This window comes from Phoxinus phoxinus (genome assembly GCF_949152265.1).
Source record: "Phoxinus phoxinus genome assembly, chromosome: 19".
Lineage (NCBI taxonomy): Eukaryota > Metazoa > Chordata > Actinopteri > Cypriniformes > Leuciscidae > Phoxinus > Phoxinus phoxinus.
In genome coordinates this window covers 28,215,268-28,239,753 of record NC_136894.1, presented here as the reverse complement: position 1 = coordinate 28,239,753, position 24,486 = coordinate 28,215,268, and the positions used below count along the sequence as shown (strand labels likewise).

At 42.4% G+C, this 24,486-nt stretch overlaps 2 protein-coding genes across 6 annotated transcripts in view; both read right to left on the bottom strand.

Moving 5' to 3' along the window:
* Positions 1-4,327: 4,327 nt before the first annotated feature.
* On the bottom strand, positions 4,328-7,793 carry smim13 (small integral membrane protein 13). Its single transcript, XM_079589903.1, has 3 exons — positions 7,587-7,793; positions 6,669-6,753; positions 4,328-5,019 (listed from the first exon to the last, which is right to left on the bottom strand). The coding sequence occupies exons 2-3, from the start codon at positions 6,742-6,744 to the stop codon at positions 4,829-4,831; spliced, it is 267 nt and encodes an 88-aa protein (XP_079446029.1). The 5' UTR covers positions 6,745-6,753; positions 7,587-7,793; the 3' UTR covers positions 4,328-4,828.
* A 623-nt stretch (positions 7,794-8,416) lies between these two features.
* LOC306986499 (E3 ubiquitin-protein ligase TRIM39-like) overlaps positions 8,417-24,486 on the bottom strand; it is a 37,198-nt gene continuing 21,128 nt past the window's right edge. For 3 of the 5 annotated variants that reach the window (XM_079589803.1, XM_079589805.1, XM_079589802.1), the window contains 6 exons: positions 16,403-16,974; positions 16,194-16,289; positions 15,416-15,583; positions 15,186-15,324; positions 9,290-9,325; positions 8,417-9,133 (listed from right to left, as the gene is read on the bottom strand). In XM_079589803.1, the coding sequence (XP_079445929.1) occupies positions 8,592-9,133; positions 9,290-9,325; positions 15,186-15,324; positions 15,416-15,583; positions 16,194-16,289; positions 16,403-16,974 (1,553 nt within the window). In that variant the 3' untranslated portion in view covers positions 8,417-8,591. The remainder of the gene's footprint in view (positions 9,134-9,289; positions 9,326-15,185; positions 15,325-15,415; positions 15,584-16,193; positions 16,290-16,402; positions 16,975-24,486) is intronic. The other 2 variants (XM_079589806.1, XM_079589804.1) reach the window with 1 other exon arrangement.

Genomic DNA, 24,486 nt, shown 5'->3' with positions numbered 1-24,486 from the left:
GCTGTGTTACAAACATTGACAACAGAGATTTGCGGCCCTGTCATTGCAACAAAAGCAAGAGTACGGTGGAGGACAAAAAAAAGAGAAGTGGAAGGTCTGACCTGTGAATACAGTGGCGACCAGAGCAGCGCTGGCGATGTCATTTCCGTGGCTTACCACAACCATTTCCTGTTAAGTATTCTAAGGCCTCAAAATTACAGCTTCTGTGCATGGCAAAGCATGTTAACTCTTTCATTTCGTAAAAGCTGCATATATTTCAATAGGTTTTGAAATGTGGACCAAAAGAGGGATATGCACCTCTCTTTAAAAATAAATACTGACAGTTTCTGCATAGGTGCGTTAAATCTTGCGTGTCTGGTCAAAAATTGATGGCCAAGATCTTCTGGGCTCTTTCATTTGATTTAACCAGCGTATATTTTACCATGTTTTAAAATGATATGGATATAGAGAAGGCCAGGAACACTCGGTAAAGATAATGAATTGTCCGCTGCTGATTAAAGCAGCTGCACGCACTTATGATGGCCGTGCACTGCATGTGTCTTACACCAGGGGGCGCTCGTGGGATCAGGGCGAGGATATTTTGGCACAAAACAATATTTAAACGTATTCATTCAAAGAATTGGCACTGACATACAATATTATCTGCCCAAACGATATATGTAAAGTGTTTAAATAATATACCTTAGCCTTATACAGTAATCACAAATACCTCTAATCGGTCCACCCTGATCAGCGCTAACTTAAATAAAGTAACGTGACCCCGCCGATTATGTGGATACTATTTTATACCCCATAATTTAATTAAGAATCTTTAATATTAATATATAATTTTGGTCTTATATAGTGTTCAATGTAAACAATAGGGAAAATATTATTTCGATTCAATGTACCTGACCAATCGTCATCAAGTAGTTCATGTTTAATTTCTTCACGTTTACATTTACAGATTAATATATGCAGCAGCCAGTTAATATATGGCATTTCTTTATGTTTTATTTTCTAAAAGGTAAATGTCAAATCTAGAAAGAAAGCATGCATTTTCCATAGAGAGTATGGCATTTTCAGGCCCTGCTGTTGTATTTTTTTGTTTGTTTGCAATACTGCCATCTTGTGGACATTTTCAGTAATGCAGATAAATCACTTTATACCATGGACTGCTTTATACACGTTTGCATTTAATTATGCAAGTGCACAAAAGGTGACCGAAGTGATTTGCATTTGCCAATGATTATTTTGTAAAATCTTTACGGTTATGAAATGACATTCAGATGTAGGTCCTACTATAATTAATAGGGTTTTATACTACAAATGAATTAATATACAGTAATTTTATTTCTTTTTATAAAAGTATTATTTAAGCAAATCAATTTAAAGTTATAATATAGAAGCAAATAGTTCGATTTTTTTAAGAAAAAAACATGTTTGAAAAGAAACGTCAAGACTTGCTGTATTATTTTATTCGCATTTTTCTGCCACCTTGTGGACATTTTTAGTAGTGCTGCAACATCACTTTAGCGGAAGTTTACACGTTTACATTCACGATTCAAGTCCACAATGGGCGATTACAGTGCTGTAGTTAATTAATATAACGTGTTTTTATTTATTTTTCTCTAAAAATATTATTCAAGCAAATCAGTTTAAAGTTAAACTCGTTTGAAAAAACGACTTCCAGCACTTGCTGTATCATTGTATTAGTATATACTGCCGCCTTGTGGACATGTTTAGTAGTGCTGCAAAATCTTTGAATAAAAACCTGTAATATTGAGTTAATATATGCAGTAATTAATATACAGTTATTTCATTTGTTCTCTAAAAGTATTATTAAAGCAAATCAGTTTAAAGTTATAATCTAGAAGCGAATTGCATTTTTTTCCCCTTTTTTTGAAAAGAAACTTCCAACACTTGCTGTATTATTTTATTTGTATTTTACTGCCACCTTGTGGACATTTTTAAATGTGCAGCTAAATCACTTTAGCGGAAGTTTACGTTTACATTTACTGATTCAAGTCCACAAAGGGCGATTAGAGTGCTTTAATTAGTGATATCGTAATTCATTGACATTATTAAAAGTATACCTAATTAATAGGATAATTAAGAAGGTTTAATACTGCAATTCTACTAATTTGTCGAGTGGTTGAAAGCAATCTTCACACCTTCCGGCATCGCTATATGATTTTATTTAAAAAAATCCAGTCTATGAATTTTATTCACATTTTACTGCCACCCTGTGGACATTCTTGTGTAGTGCAGCCGAATCACTTCAGCGTAACTTTTCATGGTTACTTACTGATTAAAGTCCATCTGATACGTAAAATTACAACTATTCATTGACAATCAAAAGTAGGCCCTAATAATACTATAATTAATTGTTTAATACACCAAAACTATTTTTATATAAATAAATACAAGTTCAAATAGGGTCATTCTGTTTTTCCTCTGTAAACGACTGACTAAAGACCAATTTAAATGTCGCTTAGATATAGTCAGATATATAAATATATTCCTAATTAGTAGATGTTTCTATGGTTTGAGTGACCTAAATCCGCTGTGTTATTTTATTCAGATTTTACTGCCCTCTTGTGTACATCTTCAGTAATGCAGCAAAATTGTTCCATCAAATTAATTTGGCAACCAAAAAGATTGCAAATCAAAATCAGGTGTTTTAGGAGTCAGAACAAAACAACACACGAGTGTCCAAATTATTTGTTTTAAAAGAATAATTAAAATATGCATTAAAAAAAAAAAAAATTCACAAACAACTTTTATTTAATATATTTATTATGAAGGGGAAAGAAATCTACTGTCATTAAAAAAAAAAAAAAAACATGTAACAAAACATGTGAGCATCTACATTGGTGAAAACAGCATTTTATTAGAAGTTGACCTGCACACAGTTTCACACACAGGCAGGGTTGGGCTGACCTGGGGTCAGTGTGGCATTTTTAGCTCTAATGCTTTTATAAAGCTGGGAATTGCAGGCATATTGAGATCCATCCACTCAAACAGGACGACTTCAACCGGAGCCAGAGGCACAAGAGCGGGGCGGAGCGACCGGTGGCGGCCGGCCTAAAGCACTAACGCTGGGAGCAACGGACATTTTACAACATTCTAACGGGGCGATTCTTAACATCGTTTGGGTGTGCAGTGCAGTCCAAATGTTTGTTTCCTTCCTAACATTTCAACCCCAAAGAATTATAAAGAAGATTTCATTGCACGTGTGGGACAAATGTCAGAGCCGGTCGGTGTCAGTGTGTATAGTAGTGCTGTACGCTGACGGATGTTTGATCGTTCGTCAGCATGTTTTCTGTGAGCGTGAGTAATAACAGAAAAGGTAAACGGTAACAAATACGCTCTCACACACATTTATTTACACATCCATGCAGCCGGAGCCGAGGGTAGCAGCGTGTTAGTTGAGACATGAACGTGTGGCTGAGCGGGTTCATACTAAAAACATGACTTCAGACAGGCCGAGTGTAACATGATGGCTGAGCAGATGTGTCTGATGATGCAGGTCCGTTACAGATGTGGAGGAGATGCGTCTGATGATGCAGGTCCGTTACAGATGTGGAGGAGATGCGTCTGATGATGCAGGTCCGTTACAGATGTGGAGGAGATGCGTCTGATGATGCAGGTCCGTTACAGATGTGGAGGAGGTGTGTCTGATGATGCAGGTCAGTTACAGATGTGGAGGAGATGTGTCTGATGATGCAGGTCCGTTACAGATGTGGAGGAGATGTGTCTGATGATGCAGGTCCGTTACAGATGTGGAGGAGATGTGTCTGATGATGCAGGTCCGTTACAGATGTGGAGGAGATGTGTCTGATGATGCAGGTCCGTTACAGATGTGGAGGAGATGTGTCTGATGATGCAGGTCCGTTACAGATGTGGAGGAGATGTGTCTGATGATGCAGGTCCGTTACAGATGTGGAGGAGATGCGTCTGATGATGCAGGTCCGTTACAGATGTGGAGGAGATGTGTCTGATGATGCAGGTCCGTTACAGATGTGGAGGAGATGTGTCTGATGATGCAGGTCCGTTACAGATGTGGAGGAGATGTGTCTGATGATGCAGGTCCGTTACAGATGTGGAGGAGATGTGTCTGATGATGCAGGTCCGTTACAGATGTGGAGGAGATGTGTCTGATGATGCAGGTCCGTTACAGATGTGGAGGAGATGTGTCTGATGATGCAGGTCCGTTACAGATGTGGAGGAGATGTGTCTGATGATGCAGGTCCGTTACAGATGTGGAGGAGATGCGTCTGATGATGCAGGTCCGTTACAGATGTGGAGGAGATGCGTCTGATGATGCAGGTCAGTTACAGATGTGGAGGAGATGTGTCTGATGATGCAGGTCAGTTACAGATGTGGAGGAGATGCGTCTGATGATGCAGGTCCGTTACAGATGTGGAGGAGATGTGTCTGATGATGCAGGTCCGTTACAGATGTGGAGGAGATGTGTCTGATGATGCAGGTCCGTTACAGATGTGGAGGAGATGTGTCTGATGATGCAGGTCCGTTACAGATGTGGAGGAGATGTGTCTGATGATGCAGGTCCGTTACAGATGTGGAGGAGATGTGTCTGATGATGCAGGTCCGTTACAGATGTCGAGGAGATGTGTCTGATGATGCAGGTCCGTTACAGATGTGGAGGAGGTGTGTCTGATGATGCAGGTCCGTTACAGATGTCGAGGAGATGTGTCTGATGATGCAGGTCCGTTACAGATGTGGAGGAGGTGTGTCTGATGATGCAGGTCCGTTACAGATGTGGAGGAGATGTGTCTGATGATGCAGGTCCGTTACAGATGTGGAGGAGATCTTGGGTCAGGCTCTATGTAGTGCTGTCAGGAGGGACGACCCGTTGGCGGGCGGTCTTGGGACGGTGGCGGGGTGTCGAGGGCGAGCTGCGTTCACTCTCGGGCTCGGAGGGCTCGGTTTCTGCCTGCGGGGAACCGGTGTCACCCACCAACTCCCGCAAGAACTTAAACTTGGACAAGAAGAGCTGCCACACCACATACCACCCTGCAAACAAGACAAACACACTGGAAATGTGATACAGTAGCAGCACGTTTGGATGTCAGGTTTACTCTATAAGCTTTTTTTTTGTCAGAACACCGGCAATACACTGTTGCCAGATATTGCTACAAAAAACAAGCAAAAACAAACAATAACAAAACATAATAATACTAATCTGAAATAAGTTCAAAGCTTATGTTTTAGAAATAAAATTAATATATCACGAGCCCAGAGGACGTATAATAGGTGGATCTGGCAACACGGAGGCTGCACCCGCGCCCTCACTCACAACGCGCTCTCAAGCCCTGTTCACTGCGCTAGCTTCTCATATGAGGTGGTTTAAATGGCTAATTAATCATTCAGAGAGCTTGAAATTTTATTTTTGAATAAAAAGGTCCGGACCTCGGTGACCTCATAGCTGGCTACGGCCATGGGTGTGTAACGTGTGTTGAAAGATACATTAGCCTACAACTTACCGAAATGCATACATAATATCGACCAATCAGTGTTTTTCAACCGCGGAAAGAGGTCAATAAAATAGCTGGAGTAGACTACAGTCACATAACGTTACGTGAGATTATATTTCTTGAGAAAAATGTACATCTACTTTAGTCTACCTAATAGGCTATGTATCCAAATTTAATCAAGATAGGAATAAAACCACAAGAATTAAATTGAAATTGTAAATTGTGTATCAAGCCATAATAAAAGCAGTAGCCTACCGGTTATTGCACCATGCTGTCACTAAACTTGTGTAGTTAGGCTACCAAATGTTTTGACAATCACAATAGCCTACACTTATTGTGATGCAAGTTTTTTTTTTTTTTTGCACATCTCTATATTGCTGATTGTTAGTTCATGTTAGCTAATGCATTAACTAGTGTTAACTAATGAGACCTCATTATAAAGTCTTAAATGAGAATTCAGTGGGGAAAATGTCATAATGCAAATTATGCATAATGCATAATCAAAACAGATTCAGACACTTCAGTTAACACAGATAATGGTCTTCCTCATTAATAGTAACACAGAAGGAGCAGCAGGTTCAGTTCAGTGACCAACATAGATCTGAGGCCTTTGACATGAAGACTCAAATCACACACTGGACACACACACACACTTATGTAAGAGCAGACAGGATCCTACAGTACAGAAAACCTTTCTTCCAGCTACTGTGATCTTAACACATGTGGGTCAGTCAGAGAGACCTTGACTAAAGTCAACACTCGACTCACAGCGAGCTGTAGAAATGAGACGTCCGTGTCGTAATCAAACCTGCTGACACTCAGCAAACCTGCTCTATTTTTGCCATGCTTGACTGTACAGACCACATTCTCACTCATGGGTCATAAATCAGGACTGTGAAGTCACTGTAGAGAAAATCCTGCAACTGAAGGTGTGTCTTTTTGGGTTTTGAAAGGTTCATGACCATTAGATGCCATCTCAAGAATCAAGCAGTCACTGCATTAGACTTCACAAAATCATGCAGTTCCTCAAATCTCCAGTTTATGATAACCTACACTGACCCTGAAAGTATTTGGACAATCAAGTGACACTTAAAAATGTCTGAATGTCACTGCATCAAATAATAAATACCACAGCAAGTGTGTGTGTGCTGTAGGATCTTTTCTCAGGGGTTTGTTGGCTGCACTTACCGAAGAGCATGAAGAGGAGGACACATATCAGCGTGGCCACGATCACCAACACCGTCAAACCAACACTCTGCCACATCCTCTCCTCCTGTAGAAGAAACACACAGAAAAACTCCTTCACATCTGGATGTGCTCTGTCTAGAAGATCGCCACGATCTCAACTCAACACTACAGCTGTGACGCCCTGCCCTGTTGAAACACATTAACTGTGTCTGATAGCATCACTCATGATTTGCATGCCTGATATTATACTTCTGATAAATACTTTTTCAAATAGCATATGTGATTTGCATAATCATATAGGATCATACAGTTCTGCTCAGTTTACTTGCCAAAGCTGCAATTTATTAATGACTATAGAGTTTAAAAATTAAATAATGGGGTCAAGCTATTTGGCACAAAATATACATGTGTAAAAATGTGTGTGTTTTATAATAGAGCAACATTATGTTATTATCAAACAATACCACATCGCTGTGCCATAATACAGTACTTTTTAGGCACACATATCAGATTATATTAAACATTTTATGTTAAATGTTTAATATCGAGATCGACCCACCCTGTCTGGATAACAACATAGCAATAAAACAAACCAGTTAAATTATAAAAATGCCACTTAATCATAAGTCATATTACACAAAACAACATGCTAACGTTATGTTTCAGACAGTAACACTATGGCAATAGTACAGCGATTGTACTTTGAAAGTATACTATTGTAAGTTACTGACACTGATCATGAAAAATGTAGCCATATTATTTCATATAATATATCATATGATAAACCTCATTTTGCATGTGTGATATCAGTATAAAGTAGCCTACACGCACTAACACACGCACAGGTCCGATGCTGATATGAGTCATGCAGATGAAAGTGTTTATGTTTATGATGATCAGATTTATGATCACACTTACAGTCGTTCACTCCTCACAGTCTTCACGCAGAATCCCGCGGGGACGGAGGCCGGTAGCGCATGTCATGGAGGGTCTCAAATATTCCTCTTATCTACATCATTACGACATTTACAGAGAAAATAGAATAACGAGAAAACACCGAGCTCGAGTCAACAACACACTCAATCTGAGATGACCCGGAAGTGCTTACACCAGCCATTCCACCGCGCGGTATTGTGGGAATCGTCGTTTTCACCGACCAAGAATAATTAAATAAACTGCATTTGTCTGTAAACTTATCTCACTTCATTAAGCTATTCTGTTCTTTTCTTTATCAAAAAAGATTATGTTCTGTTCTGTTCATATTTATCATTTTTAAATATGGTAACATGCAATGTTGATACTTTTTTCGAAATAAAAAGCTACATTGGACATTTAATTATTCTCTTCACTTAAGTACCTTTTTCATTTTTTCAACTTTTTTTTTCTTCTATATTTGTTTTTCATTCATTCCTACAATGGGTCCACTAATGAGTCACTAACAATTTCTCACAAAAAAAAAAGTTCTGTCTCTCATCTCAAGTTAACGCAGCTCTGCTTATTCTTTTACTGTTTACTATTAAAATATGCTGTAATTACGAAATATCTATGAATACTAAATTTTATGTACATAACTGTTTTTTTATTATTTCATTTTAACATATTTATGAGGCTACTGTGAATTGAATGTACAAATCAAACAGATGACTGATTTATGGTTGTGAACCTGAAATGTAAGACTCAAAAAAATCTGTTACAAGTTAATCATGTAGGGTTAATATTAGACACAATAAAACAGAAACAACAATTAATTAAAAGTACAAAAAAAGAATGCCTTTATTCAGTTGTTGAATTACTTTGATGTAGCAGCAGCAGCAAATGATTATCATCCTTTGAGTAAGAATGCATACATTTATGATGTTTTTAAACATTAATTACATGAAGCATTATTTCCATCAAGTATTTCATATTAGGGCTGTAAATTCATTAATTGTGTTTGACAGGTGTGATGATCAGTGGAGTTGAGTTTTTACCTCCATATAAGGATGGGCCAAACAATGGATAGAGTTTCCCAGTAAAAGACTGATCAGTGAAAGAGTAAATATGAGAGCTGGACTCCACATCATAAAAGGAGACCAGACCCTCCTCATAATCCACAAACACACCGACCCGCTGCGGCTTCACTCTCACACACAGAGAGACACGAGGATCATCACAGGCTTTATATTCATTCTCATTCCTCAGCCACACAGTCCAGTATCCATTACTGGGACTCGCTGTGATCACTCCCTTCCTGTTAATGGATTCTCTGGCCACTCCTAAATCCCAGTCAGTCTTTCCCTTCACCTGCACCTCAAAATAAAATCTCCCTGAGGAGAACCCCTCCTTTCCCAGGACAATTACACATCTATCAAATCTCTCTGGTTTGTCTGGGAGTTTCTGTCTAATGTCTCCACATCTCACTTGTTTTCCATCATCAGACAGGATGAGATCAGGATGAGCTGTATCAGGATCCAGAGTCACATCCACTGAGAAAACAGAGAATGTAAATAACAACTACAATTTTACAATATATTTCGTGATGATGTTTGAAATGTTTAATCAGTTGATAATCATACTGTTGGTCAGTGATGAAGCTGTGAGTATCTGAATGTAATGTAGTGTAGTGCCGACAACAACTGTACCTGCATACTGCTGTATCCTCTTCACATCTGTAGAGACTAATGACAATAAAACATCAGCAGTTCCCTTTCAAAAGCTACAATCGATGCTGCGCTGCTTAGCGCATTGAGGACGTCTTTAAAGCTACTATAAAAGTTCTCAGTCAAGAGTGAGTGATTTGCTCTTTGTATTTTGTTGTTTTATTAACAGGGATAGTTCTCCCAAAAATTTAGTTGATGTACCCCAGAGACATCCATAATAGTTTTTTCCTACTAGTCAATGGGGACCAGTAACCGCCCGGTTAGCCACACTCCTCAAAATATCTTCTTTTGTGTTCAGCACAAGAAAGATGTGTTCATCACTTTAAGATCTGCACTGCACCCGAAGAGTCTAATATAGGCCTACACGCATTTGACAAGCAGATTTTTTTCGTATTTTCACTTTAGACATAACCAACTTTGTTTATGTAAACCTTGTGTGTATTTGACAGTATTAGCGCAATAATACTCGAAAGATAACTTAGTCCAGTAATCAGGCGCTGTTAGACAGGCTTTTAGTGCATGTGCGCTTCGGGCGTATTGCGCTCAAAAAAGCGCTCGTTAGAACAGCGCATCAGCAGCGAATTACATGTTTAACCGGCAAGGCTTTAAAGCACATGCAAATAATTCATTTTTATTAACTACAGTGTCTCATTCCTCTAAATTTCATGTGAATATACGTCGCGCTGTACAGTATGTTGAGACGGAGGCGCCAGAACTGCAAACTGATAGAATGCACGATCCTACGATATTTCTTCAAAAGCAGATCTTGGAGACATTTTAATCGTCCACGATCAAAAACCCCTAGCGCGTATTATATCTGACCGCCCCTCCTCGTTTCCCCCACAAAACCTCTCCATCCCTGCTTCGGGGGGCAGCGGTTTCCAGCGAAATGTTAGATGTTCCGTTGCTTCCTGCTTTCATCCAGGACACGGAACATCTAACATCCCCTCAAAAGGAAGTATTAAAGTTGATACCACTATCAGAAAGTCTGGCAGCATGGAAACTTCTGCCAGGCATTTCTGCTTGGGTATTAGGCACAGTAGCCTACAAATAGGATACAGAATCCAATTTATTAATTGTCCTCCGCGTTTCAACGGCATGGTCTCCACTTCCGTGAGACCGGAGCTGATGCATGTACTGCATGTACAAGAGCTACAAACTCTTCTGAGAAAAGAGGCCATAGAACATGTTCCTCTTCCAGAGAGGGAGTCGGGCTATTACAGCTGATACTTCCTGGTTCCCAAGAAGGATGGGGGGTTGCGTCCAATCATAGATCTTCGAGGCTTAAAAATGTTAGGTTTCATGGCCTCATCCTCCACGGTAATTCCTTTGGGGCTGTTGCACATGAGACCGTTTCAGTTGTGGCTAAAAAGCCAGGGGATTTCATCCCAGGGCCAATCCTCAAAGGCAAATAAAAGTGACGCGCCGAGGGCTTCGTACACTATCTCTGTGGCTGAGACCCCGGTTCCTCGCCTTGGGTCCCACTCTAGGGGCTGAACCTTCGTGCTGTAAATCTGGGGGAGCAGATTTACTGTCCAGACAAAAAATTAAACACGGGGGAATGGAAACTCCACCCAGGTGTAGTAAAACAGATCTGGACCAGATTTTACGAAGCAGAGGTGGACCTCTTCACCTCCCAGCAGACAGCTCAATGTCCCCTCTACTTCTCTCTGAGTCAGCCCCCCTGGGTATAGATGTAATGGCGCACACATGGCCCAAAATGCACCTATATGCATTTCCTCCAGTGGCTCTGCTCCCGGGAGTTCTAGCCAGAGTTCGCCAGCAAGGGTCTTGACTCTTACTGATAGCGCCGCATTGGTATGGTATGAGTATGGTTCTCGAAGATAATATCTCTCCTCGACGGCTCGCCATGGCCGATTCCGAAGAGGAGGGAACTTCTGTCCCAGGTGGAGGGCACCATATTCTATCCCAGGCCCGACCTGTGGAACCTTCATGTTTGGCCCCTGATGGGTACTAACTGAGGGGAACTGGGCTTTCGCCTGCCGTTATTGAGACCATTCTAAGTGCTAGGGCCTCCTCCACTAGAAAGAGTTATGCCAACAAATGGGGTGTTTTTCAAAGGTGGTGTGTCGTACAAAATGCAGATCCGATCAACTGCCAGATTGCTTCAGTTCTGGACTTCCTGCAGGAAAAATTATCAACAGGCACATGCCCCGCCACTCTCAAGGTTTATGTGGCCACTCTTACGGCTTGCCACGCCTTGGTTGACAGGGTGCCATTCGGGAGACATCCTCAGCTCGCTCGCTTCATTCGTGGGGCCAGATGACTAAGGCCTCCCGTAAGAACCAAGATCCTATCGTGGGACTTAGGTATAGTCCTCGAGGGTCTGGTTGAGACCCCCTTTGAACCTCTAGAGTCAGCGTCTGACAAACTTCTGACCCTAAAGATGTTTTTTCTTATGGTTATAACCTCTGTCAATATCGCCATCCTGCTTAGACTTTGCCCCAGGAATGGTGAAAGTGATTTTGCATCCTCATCCTGATTAGGCTACCTGCCTAAGGTACTTTTCTCAGCTGTACATCCAGTCACTTTTGAGGCCTTATGCCATCCACCAGAGCAGGAGAGATCTCACAGACTGTGTCCAGTCCGTGCTCTTCAGACCTACGTCCACCGCACTTGCCTCATCTGCTGCCTTGGCAAGGGGTGCCCCCTTGCAATTTGTTTGTGATGCGGCAGGCTGGTCCTCTCTGCACAAATTGATGAGATTTTATAGCTTGGATGTTCATGCCACTCCGAGCTCTCACGTCCTTGAGTCGACATCACAAGCTAATGTCTAGTGCTTTCTTGCGTTTTTGTGAGCACACCTACACAACCGTAAGGAGTCCAGACACCTTCAAGCACGGCGGCGTGGGCATTCTCGTTCCCAATGCGCTAAGCAGCGCAGCATCGATTGTAGCATTTGAAAGGGAACGTTCTGGGTTACTTGACTGTAACCCTGTTCCCTGAAAAAGCGGAACGAGATGCTACGCTGTATTGCCGTGCTGATGATGTCCCAGGACTGCTCTTCAGACAAAATATCCTGATGATGCACCTGCGCTTCATCTATTTATAGCCTCGCGTCGCGGGTGCGTGCCGATGACGTCACCGACCGAGGCTATATTACTTCCGGTTGATTCCATCTATGTGTCTACACACTATATTCACAGCGGGTCACGATTAAAGTCGTTTCCAATGCGCTAAGCAGCGCAGCATCTCGTTACGCTTTTTCAGGGAATAGGGTTACAGTAACCCGGAACGATCTTTGACATGTTTATGTGTGGAATTATAGACAAGATTTAAGGTTATATTTAAAGAATTGTGTACAACATCATGTTTTATCTGATCAACGTGTGTGTTTTTTAGCACTGCTAAGCTGTTTGAGCTTCAGGCCTGATATTTCACACACATCCCTCTCCTCATGAAGATCAAATCTGCCTCTTAAACACATGGGACCCTATCTTACACCCGGCGCAATGCAGCGCCAAGCGCAACGCAAGTTTTTTTGCTAGTTTCAGCTCGGCGCAGTTATCATTTTCACGTCTTGCACCACGTAGTTTAAAAAGCAAATGCATTTGCGCCCATTTGTGCGCCCATGGCCGTGCTGGTCTGAAAACGAGGTGTGTTCAGGCGCATTGTTGGGGCGTTGCTATTTTGAGGCAAGTGAAATAGACCAACTGACCAACTGACCAACTGACCATTGACCAACTGAAACCTGGTCTAAAGTCAATGGCACAAAGAGCGCGTTAGTAACGTGCGCCTATAGGAGGGTCTGCTTATTACATTAATATAGGGTCTGCACGTACACTCTGCTTATTAAACACACAGGGACGCACAGCAGCACACAAACTAGCAAAATATTAAAATGAAAGGATTACAATGTAATAGATTATTATTGTGTACATAAAGATATATGGTGGAATCCGGCTTGTCCCGTAGATGGTTTCCGTTTGCTATCTGGAGACGTTCTGCCTTTCCACTATCAAATTATGCCATGTAAATAGTGAATCCACCATGGCGCGAGCGCAAGTGTATTCCTGCACAACCGGAGGCTGCAGTTTCAGGGCCCCAGTTCTAGGACTACAGTTCCAGGACCCATAGTTGTTTGTGACAGTCTAATTTAGACTCCAGCTTCGATATTTGACCACTGTTTATGATAAAATTGGTTTGCAGTGACATTAATTTCTTAATTTATGCCAGGAGTGCAAAATTATTAATCTTTACCGTCGTTATTTTGAATAGAAATCATCACTTAAAGCACAACTTCTCCGGTTTATTTCACATGCAATATACAGCTAGGGATCTTAGTCCAATGGTGCGAATATTTGGAGAAATAATGGTAAATTAACTGCATTTATATAGCGCTTTAACAGACCCATGGCCACCGTGGCTTTACATATTGCCTCACATTCAACCATTCATTCACACACTGACAGCAGTCGCAGCCATGCAAGGCACCATTCAGCTCGTCGGGAGCAGCTGGGGTTAGGTCATGCTCATGGACACCTCGACACTTGGTCAGGTGGAACCGGGGATAGAATTAGCAACCTTCTGGTTTGTAGACAACCTACATGAACCACTGAGCCACTGCCGCCAGTTAAGCTCATCTCACGTGATTCAACGTGACCATACTCCTGCCCTTCTGCATGACGCGGTCCTGTGTACACTTCCTCATTCTGACCTCCGTGATAAAGCTAAAGACACATCGCTTCATCTGAAGCTAATAAAAGCACAATTTCGTGTATATGTGTTTTGTGTGTGATTTTCGTGTGATTTGGGGAATTTTCATATTTCATAATTTTTACTTAAAACCATTTTAAACCGCAACCGGAATATGATATAAATACTCGCTGGTGGTTTAAAGTGAGCATTAAGTAAAAGTGTAATATTAATATTTTAAATTGTGTCATGTAACTTGATGCTAATTGTTGCTCTAATCGTTGCAGGAGTGAACTATTCCATAATCTTATTTGCTAAAAGAATTAACTCAAGGTCCCAATTTTTTTTCTTTTTTTTCTTTTTTTTTTCTATCAAGACTTACAAATTAAACACCTGGGTCCTGAAACTGCAGCCGCCGCTATATCATCCAGTTCGGTAGGTGGTGCTGTCACAAAAAAAACTAGGGTCCTGAAACTGCGGTCCTAGAACTAGGGTCCTGAAACTGCAGCCAGTTGTGCAGGAACATACTACTGGAGAAACTGACATTTAAAGGGAATGGGAGATGAGCCTGATTGGTTTATTGCACGTTACGCCCAAACCACACCTATGAGTAATATGGCTACTTCAGACCAACCCATTTTAGATTTGCAAGATCCGCCCACAAAGTTACTTGCGTTTCGCGTTTGATACTTGCGTTTCAGATCGTTAAAATAGGGCCCATGATGTCTATTCATTTGATTTTCTGCTTAGAGGAGCGCTTGAGTAACCCCTAACTCTCGTCTCTCGTCTCTCTCTCTCTCTCTCTCTCTCTCTCTCTCTCTCTCTCTCTCTCTCTCTCTCTCTCATTTATTGTTAAGTAACACACCCTGTAACACACATGATCACATACTTCTCTTATTTCAGCTTGATCAGACTAATTTTTCATTACTGATTCTTCATTACTGATGCTGTTTACTATTTAACGAGTTCACACTTACATACAATTAGAGTGGGTAAGGTTTAAAGCGTTTTTGGCGTGCTGTCCGGGGGGAGGGTCCGAGCTCAGAGTTCGGCCCGCCCCTAACCCAGGTTTTTTCACTGTGTGAGAATATGGATGTGTGTGTGAGAACAGTGTCAATTGTGTGAGACTTACTCTGAATGTCTGAGAGTTGTCAGCCCTGATATAAAGATAATAAAAATGTATCTGTATCATATGGTGTAGTATCTAATATGATTGTCGTACCAGATTGCGTGAGTTTCTCCTGTAGAGAGTCCTGCAGTTTAGTCAGAGCTCTCCTCAGAGTCTCCAGACTCTCATCAGTCTTCACACTGATCTCAGGCCAGTTCCTGGTGTTTCTAGAGCTGCACAGGGATGAGTAAATCTACAGCAGGAGAGAGGAGAAATGCTTCAGCATGGGGAGTGTTCTGGTGTCATATACTGCATTATCATTGATCAGAGAGATGTTGACTGACCTGTAGGAGCTGGAGGTGATCTTCAGTGTGTGAGAGCTGCTCCAGCTCAGTGTTTCTCATCTTTAGCTCAGTGATCTCCTGCTCCAGCTCTTCAATGAGCTCTTCCTCCTGTTTCTCTGCTGCTTTCTGCGGCTCCTCCATCATCTCCAACAGTTTAGTATATGCTATCTAAAGCAAGAGTCAGTATTACTATTGATCATATTTCAGTGTTTTAGGGAGTTTTTTTCCAGTTTCATCTGCACTGTTTGGACTGAATGATTCTTGCCTTGTAGAGGAGAGATGTCCTGTGATCAGAATAACAACTAATGAAATGGCAGCAGGTAATCAAAATTAGCGCTTTTATACAGCAATTCACTAAACACAAATTTAATATTCATTAACTTATGTTTTAGACACAATATTGACAGTTTCATATATTTTTGCTTTGCCTACGAAAACATTTCCCAACAAAACCACAGCAGAAACATTTTTTGAACATGTCTGAGCAGCACATACTGTACAGGTGATTCTGTGGTTCTTTCTTTAGTTTAACCAAGTCGGTTGACCAAATTAATTAAAATCGAAATGTCTCTCTCATAAAGACAGTCACTCTTTGCCATAATGGTGTATCGATGTAACCTGCAGAAAGAGTCACTGTACAGTCCACATCAGTGACAGCACTAATACACAGACTGACAAACTTGAACAAACACAGACAAGAAGAGTGACGTAAACTGTTAAAAGTCCCCTGAACTAACTGATAATATTTAAGAAAACTGAATTACATAATTTAACTCACTTTTCTGACTTCTGCTGAGTGTTTGACGTCTTGAATCTTCTTGATTCTGTCCTGGATCATCTGCTGTGTGTCTTTCTGTGTCTTCATCAGTTGAGTCTATAGACAGAGAACACACAATATGTTTTCATAATTGATTAATTTATATCAAAGAACATGTGATTCCTCATGATAAGAGCCATTTAAAGTCAGTTTTTGTGAGAAACTTCTACCTTCTTCTCTTCACTCTCCTCTTCTAAAGGAACGGTGTTGTGGTTCTGGTGGTCTTTCAAAGCACACATCGGACACACGATAGTCTGATCATCTCTACAGAACAGCTCCAGAGGTCTCTCATGTTTCTGACATATATAGTCCTCCAGATTACTCACAGGATTGATCAGTTTGTGTTTCTTTAAACCTGCCACTCTCAGATGAGGCTCCAGGTGAGTTTCACAGTAAGAGCTCTGACACACCAGACACGACTTCAGGGCGTTCAGCTTTCTTTCCTCACAGACGTCACACAGAACTTCAGCTTTTTTCAGAACTTCATGTTTTTTCTCAGGACTTTTCTTTTTATAGTGATCTACGAGCTCTCGGAGTGTGGTGTTAATCTTGAGATCAGGTCTGTGCTTGAATGTTTCTTTACAATATGGACAGTTGCAGGTTCGGCTGTTGTCCCAGCACTTATTCAGACAGGTCTTGCAGAAGTTGTGTCCACATGGAGTGGTGACTGGATCAGTGAACACGTCCAGACATATAGAGCACTGAAGCTCCTCAGTCAGTGGACCGCTGGAGGATGACATCACTGGAAAGAGAAATACTCAATATTCACGTATTAAATAATGTTCCCTTTCAAAAGGGAACTCACACTGCGTCGAATGACGCTTCGGGGAACGCCTCAGGTGTCTGAAATCACAATCAAATCACGGCAATCACATTGACCGGCGACAGTCCGTGAATCATTAACGTGAATGATTAACGTGCGACATGGAAGTATAAAAGGGCACCTTGCAAACATGACAAATCATCTTTTCGTCTTCATGGACTGTTCTGTCTGTAACCGCTTTTGAAGATCAGCTAATTATGAAATGCACTGAGAAGGCTGAGTGCGTTTTCTGTCTAGGAAGGAAGAGCGTGCACTGGCAGGTCTCGAGGGAACTGCCTGTACAATTGCGAGCGCTTTTCTTTGAGAATGCTCCGATCTCGTCTGGCCCTCTCCTTGAGAGAAGAGGGCTCAGCGTCTGGATGTGAGTTACCAGATGAAGCCCGCCTATCGCCTTAAGAGGGGTGTAATCCTCTCAGACGATGCGGCAGCTGACGAGGGTAAGCGGCAGCGAGTGCTCTTCCGGACAAACTGGAGATGGCTGATGAGGGTGGTGATAATCGGATAGATCCTGAATCTTCTCAGCCACCCTGCCCCGGGTTGGTGTTATGGAACGGGCCGCAGGCAGGCTCAGCTGCCGTGACTGCATGTTGGGGGATAAATCGCTCGCTGTGAGAGCGTTTTTTCCCCGGTCATACTGAGATCGAGAGGACATGGAAGAACCCATACTCTTCCCGTGTCCACCGACATCAGCGGGCTAGTCTCGCTGATGTTGAGTGGATAGGAGAGCATGGGTATGTGACGAGACGTTTGCAACTATCTCGTGTCTGGACGTGAGAGCTCCAACCCTGCCAGTTGAATGGCAGAGCATACACGCCAGCTCTGCACATCATGGCGGTGTTGCGGGAACACCAGGCCAATCTGAGTCCTCTGAGCTTTTCGCTGAGATACGTATCCACACCCAGACAGACGGGAGGGCCTGGCAATCATGGTCCGAGGACCTTAGACAGGGCCAGAGAGCCAGTGTCGCCTCTCGTGCGCCTCCTCCGTGGAGGAGTAGATCGCAGAAGAGGCGCAACTCCCGCAAGTAGAGGGATCTGAGGGAGGTGATCCAGCACAAACGCACACAGCGTCGGTCATGGATCACCTCCCCTGAGGACGTGATTATATCTTAGCCCACTCCTCTCTTCCCCGACTCCCCAGGCGCTTCTTACATCAGGCCTGAGGCTGGTCTCATGGTTAGAACAATGTTCTGATGGCCCGCCTCGGCTTGGTTAGTGAGAGTGCCTCTTTCAGGCATGTAAAGGTGGTAGTTCATAAAGAACTGTCTGGTGTCTTCACTTCGCACGCCATGAGTGGTCTTCTTTAAGAGTAATTTTGTGTGCAACTAACAATTCAATTCAATTCAATTAAAATTTATTTGTATAGCGCTTTACACAATACATATTGTTTCAAAGCAGCTTTACAGAAAATGCATTTCAGAAATGTACATAAAAGTTAGTTAATCATGTAATAATTAAGGGCATAACATATCGCCGGCGTTGAGTCGTCTCTTCACAGGCGTTGGGGCATCAGAAGTCTCCATGAGAGGCTGGATACATAACTGGAGCTGGCAAAGTCTATTTAGCAGATGGGAAATAATTAGCATACTGTAGCTGCTGTTCATAATATGAATGCATTTGATCTGATTTAACTGTAGTATAAAAGGTATGAGATGCATTATGTGAATGCTTGGCTAAAGAGATGCGCCTTTAATCTAGTTTTAAACTGGGAGAGCGAGACTGAGCCTCGAACAATATCAGGAGTTTAAATGTGAAAAAGCCCTCCCTCCTTTAGTGGACTTAGATATCCTAGGTACGACCAGAAGCCTCGAATTTAGCGATCTTAAAGAGCGCGATGGATTGTAGGGCGATAGAAGATCCCTTAAATACACAGGAGCTAAACCATTTAGGGCTTTATATGTCAGTAGCAATACTTTGTAATTGATACGGAACTTAATAGGTAACCAGTGTAGAGATTATAAAATTGGTGTTATATGATCATATTTTCTTGACCTAGTAAGAACTCTAGCAGCTGCATTTTGGACTAACTGTAGCTTGTTTACTGAGGATCCAGGACAACCAGCTAATAAAGCATTACAGTAATCTAGTCTCGAGGTCATGAATGCATGAACTAACTTTTCTGCATCAGAAACAGATAGCATGTTAGATAGCTTAGCAATGTTTCTAAGGTGGGAAAAGGCTGTTCTTGTAACATTTGAAATATGGTTTTCAAAAGACAAGTTGCGGTCTAGTATAACACCCAGGTCTTTTACTGTAGAGGATAAAGTAACAGGACATCCTTCTAAATTGAGGCTGTATTGTAAGAGGTTTTGTGGGCAGTTTTTTGGACCAATCAGTAATACCTCCGTTTTATCTGAATTTAATAGAAGATAATTACACGTCATCCAATATTTTATATCTTTAAAACACTCTGTCAATTTAGATAATTTAGTGTTTTCATCTGGTCGTGATGAAATATAGAGTTGAGTGTCATCAGCATAACAGTGGAAACTAATTCCATGTTTTCTTATAATATTACCAAGTGGTAGCATATAAATTGAGAATAGCAGAGGGCCTAACACAGATCCTTGCGGCACTCTATAATTTACTGACGTTATCTTCGATTTTTCCCCATTTAAATAGACAAAATGGTAACGGTCTGATAGTTACGATCTAAACCAGCTTAATGCCCTGAACACCAGTGTAGTTTTGAAGTCAATCTAAGAGTATTTTATGATCTATAGTGTCGAACGCAGCACTAAGATCGAGTAAAACTAGTATTGAGATACAGCCTTGGTCAGAAGCTAAAAGTAAATCATTTGTAATTTTAACGAGCGCAGTTTCTGTGCTATGATGTGGCCTGAATCCTGACTGAAATTTTTCATAGATGTCGTTTTCTTGCAAGAAAGAGCACAATTGAGCGGACACAACTTTTTCTAGTATTTTAGACATAAATGGAAGATTTGAAATGGGTCTGTAATTTGTTAGGTTATTTGGATCTAATTGTGGTTTCCTAATGAGAGGTTTTATAACAGCTTGAACGTTTTTGGAACATGACCTAAAGATAGAGACGAGTTAATACTATTGAGAAGAGGCTCTTCCACTACAGGTAACACTTCTTTCAGTAGTTTAGTGGGTATTGGATCTAATAAACATGTTGTTGGTTTAGATGCAATGATACGTTTATTTAGCTCTTCTTGTCCTATAGTTGTAAAGCGCTGTAGTTGTTCTTGAGGGACGATAATTCTCAGGCTGAATCATAAGACACCATCAATGATTGTGGATTTACAATTGTTTCTGATTCTTTCTATTTTCTCAGTGAAGAAATTCATAAAATCATTACTACTACACTGTAACGGAATATTTTGCTCAGGCGATGCCTGTTTATTTGTTAGTCTAGCCACGGTGTTAAATAAAAAACTTGGATTATTTTGGTTATTTTCCATTAGTTTGCGGAGATGCTCAGCCCTGGCTGCTTTTAGAGCCTTTTTACAATGTGACATATAGTCTTTTCACGCGATTCTAAAGACCTCTAAATTAGTTTGTTTCCATTTACGCTCTAAGTTAAGAGTTTCTCTCTTGATAACATGCGTAGCACTGTTGTACCTTGGTGCTTTATTTTTCTCTCTAACCTTTTTTAATCTAATTGGTGCAACAATTTCTAAAGTACTAGAGAAAATGGTGCTCATACTGCTAGTCATTTCCTCTAGTTCATCTGTTTGTTTGGGTTCACTGAAGAGCTGAGATAGATCAGGTAAGCTATTCAAGAATCTATCTATAGTGGTTGGAAGGATTGTTTTGCCTGGTCGATAGCGCGGCGCAACATGGCACATTTCAGCAGTACATAGTATGCAAGTTACCATGTAATGATTAGTTCTACCAAAGAGACTCAGGAGAATTATCGAATGAGATAGATTTATTTTGAGAAAGATTACAGACGGAATAAAGTAGACGGTCGACAAGCTCCGTCTCAGTTCATTGGCGTGGGCTCCGTCCTCCGTCTGGGTCTGCGAGTGAACCGGTAGGTCCTGCATGATGGTCTGGGCTGGGCGGAGCCTATACCCCCTGACGGTTGGACAGGAGCCTACCTGGTGGTGGTGGGGAGGATGGGGGAAAACTTTTCTACGACACCTACAGCAACGAAAGGGGAAAGTAAGGTCAATCTTTTATATTTGATGTTGAACTGTGATTGGTGACACGAAATTACCAATTAGTGACGTGGCAATAGAGTCTTTCTGGTAGAACTTACGCTGACGCTTCCATTGACATCGTCATTTTGCGGTATAATATTTATATCGGTTGGATTGGTTCCATATGATATAATTAAATCTAGAGTATGATTAAGACGATGAGTGGGACCACTGACGTTTTGCTTGACCCCAAAGGAGTTTAGTAGATCTGTAAACGCAGCCCCTAATGCATCATTTGTGTTATCTACGTGTATGTTAAAATCTCCAACAATTATTGCTTTATCAACATTGACCAATAGATCTGAGAGAAAATCTGCAAACTCTTTTAGGAAATCCGCATAGGGCCCTGGAGGTCTATATACGGTAGCCAGGGCTAGAGATAATAGGGATTAATTAGTAATAATAGTGTACTCATTAAGATCGAAATAGTCATTCGATTTAAGCCAGGCAAAGTACATCAAAGTTATTATCTGGGACCATTTCATTTACAATAACCGCCTTAGGTGTGAGCGATCTAGTGTTTAGAAGACCTAGCTTTAGAAATTGTTTTTGTTCACTAATATTGATATTTTCTGGTTTAATCACAATTAGATTTTTCCTAGATCCTACAGTAGATGTATTGTTTGGCCTCACTAAACGAGGAATAGACACAGTTTCTATATAGTGTTCTACACTGGTACTTATATCAATTAATTTGGGACAGCAAGGAATGTGATTTGGACTGTGACTTACTAGTCATATGGTGTGTATCGTCTTGGAGATGTTGTCTGACAGGATAGCCGCTCCGATTCTGCTGGGGTGTAGGCTAACACTAAAATGTATCTAAAATGTAAAAAAATAACACTAAAATACCTCGTTCCCTGTATAGAGCTACGGGGTCATGTAAGGTAAGGTACATTTGTGGATTATTAGGGCCCTGAAGTTCCCCTTTAGGTGGCTAGAATGACTATGTTAGCCCTCGGGCTGTTAGCCACCTCAGGGTAGAGTAGTTGGTCTCTCTCTCATAGGATTTTTTACTTGGAGATTTGACTGACGCAAGAGCTTCAGATAGATCTTATGTCCGGCCCACGGGACCGTCTGACTTCTTTCCTGAGTACATCGCCCCCTTGAGCTCTGTTTGGGTTTTCAGTGGGCTGAGCGATTCTGCAGCCCCTTGTATGAAATAATAATAACTATTTTTCTAGTAAGGCTGTGGCTCCTCCGAGCCCTCAGGTAGATCTATGCTTGCAGGCTGGCCCTCACCAGGGCCGCCTCTGTAGCTGGCCTAGGCTGTGCCAGTGGAGGCGCTCTGCTGAAGCATTTCTTCCTCTGACCCTTCACTTTGTGAATGTAGGTTTCTAGTATCCCTGTATGACAGCCTTCTCCCATGGGAGTCGTTAGGCCAAGGCCCACACCCTTCTCTGATTTCTGGGCCGACAAGAGTAATGCAGCGTGGTGCAGAGGCATGGTTTATAAAGATCCAGGGTTAGGCCTCAAATAGGCCTCCCCGGTACAATGTGTCTTTATTGAGCAGGGTTAGGCCGTCTTTTGAATTCCCATTTAAGATGGTTACCAGGTAGTAGGCCTCCTCAGGCCTCCCTGAAGGTGAATTCCCACATACGGTGGCTATCAGGTAGTAGGCCTTTCCAGGCCTCCCTGTAGGCAAGCCCAAAGGACAGGCAACTGGACAGCTAGCCTGACTTACTATCAGGTAGTAGGCCTCACCGGGCCTCCCTGGAGGTTAGTTTCCACATGATGTGATTATCAGGTGGTAGGCCTCACCAGGCATCCCTGAATGTGAGCTCCCAAATATCGTGGCTGTCAGGTGGTAGGCCTCACCAGGCCTCCCTGAAGGCGAGTTCCCACATACTGTGGTTATTAGGTAGTAGGCCCCACCAGGCCTCCCTGAAGGTGAGTTCCCACATACTGTGGTTATTAGGTAGTAGGCCCCACCAGGCCTCCCTGAAGGTGAGTTCCCACATACTATGGTTATTAGGTAGTAGGCCCCACCAGGCCTCCCTGAAGGTGAGTTCCCACATACTATGGTTATTAGGTAGTAGGCCCCACCAGGCCTCCCTGAAGGTGAGCTCCCACATACTGTGGTTATTAGGTAGTAGGCCCCACCAGGCCTCCCTGAAGGTGAGCTCCCACATACTGTGGTTATTAGGTAGTAGGCCCCACCAGGCCTCCCTGAAGGTGAGCTCCCACATACTGTGGTTATCAGGTAGTAGGCCTCACCAGGCCTCCCTGTGAGTGGTTTCCCAACGATCCTGGGTTCTAGAAGCTAGTGGCCGCTTGCTATCAGTTCAGCTGGCCATATTAGGCAGCTGCTGAAAGTGAGCTCGTGCCCTGGCTCAACTAAAGTATTCGTTCTCTGCTACTGGTTCCCTCCCGGAACTTCTTATTCTGCCTACAGCCTGGTTTGCCTATCAGACAGTCCATTGCTCCCCTCACTGAGGGTCACTATGAGTGTTTGGACTCCTGAGTCTGGTCAGATGGTCGTAGGCCTCTCATGAGGCCTCCCAGTTAGATCAGCCCCTAGGCCTTCACAGGCCTCCTCAGTGTTTTGAAACACAAACACTGGGTAGATCCGTGGATTGAGTAGAGAAACTCCCCTTGCTGACAAGGGTTGTAAAGCACTATGCTGAGTCATACTCTACGGGATATCCCGTCTCTCAGATCCGGGCCGAGTGGTTCACTGCCAGCTTCGTAGTCCCTTGGGTTGGATGCCTTAAAACAAATATCCAGAGGCTCTGTCTCCGGACAGACAGGACGTTGGCCAGACTGAAGTGTCCGACGTAAGTGACACCAGGTCAGGCCTTCCTGGTGGCATTTCGGGTGGTACGTTCCCCCGAATAGTGACTGGCTGGGGATCCCTCGGGTTCCCTAGCCACATTCCCTAGAAGGGACCCCTTCTAAATTTAAGTTGTGGTCCTAGGCCTTTGAGCAGGCCCAGGTAGGCCTTCGGTAAACATTGTTTATGGAGGTCTTCCTGTTAAGCTTATAGCTTGGGCTATGACCGTAGGGAATGCTATCACTGACAGCCCAGTGTGACCTGAGGGTGAGTGGTTATAGCGTTTCATTTGATTTCTGGTTCTGACAGTTGTCACTGCCTCCTGGCATGCACTCCCCTTAGCATGGTGGCGTGGGTATATCGTTCCCCAAAGCGTCATTCGACGCAGTGCGAGTACCCTTTCGAAAGGGAACGTCTCAGGTTACGACTGTAACCTATTTTCCCTGAGAACAGGGAACGAGACACTCCGTCTCCTTGCCATGCCTCGGGG

What these genes read in the sequence shown, in the direction of transcription:
- smim13 (XM_079589903.1), bottom strand. Translation starts at nt 6,744, where the DNA reads ATGTGGCAGAGTGTTGGTTTGACGGTGTTGGTGATCGTGGCCACGCTG. An exon ending in CCTCCTCTTCATGCTCTTCG is followed by an intron (nt 5,020 to 6,668) that starts GTAAGTGCAGCC and finishes TCTTGTTTGCAG; the next exon opens with GGTGGTATGTGGTGTGGCAG.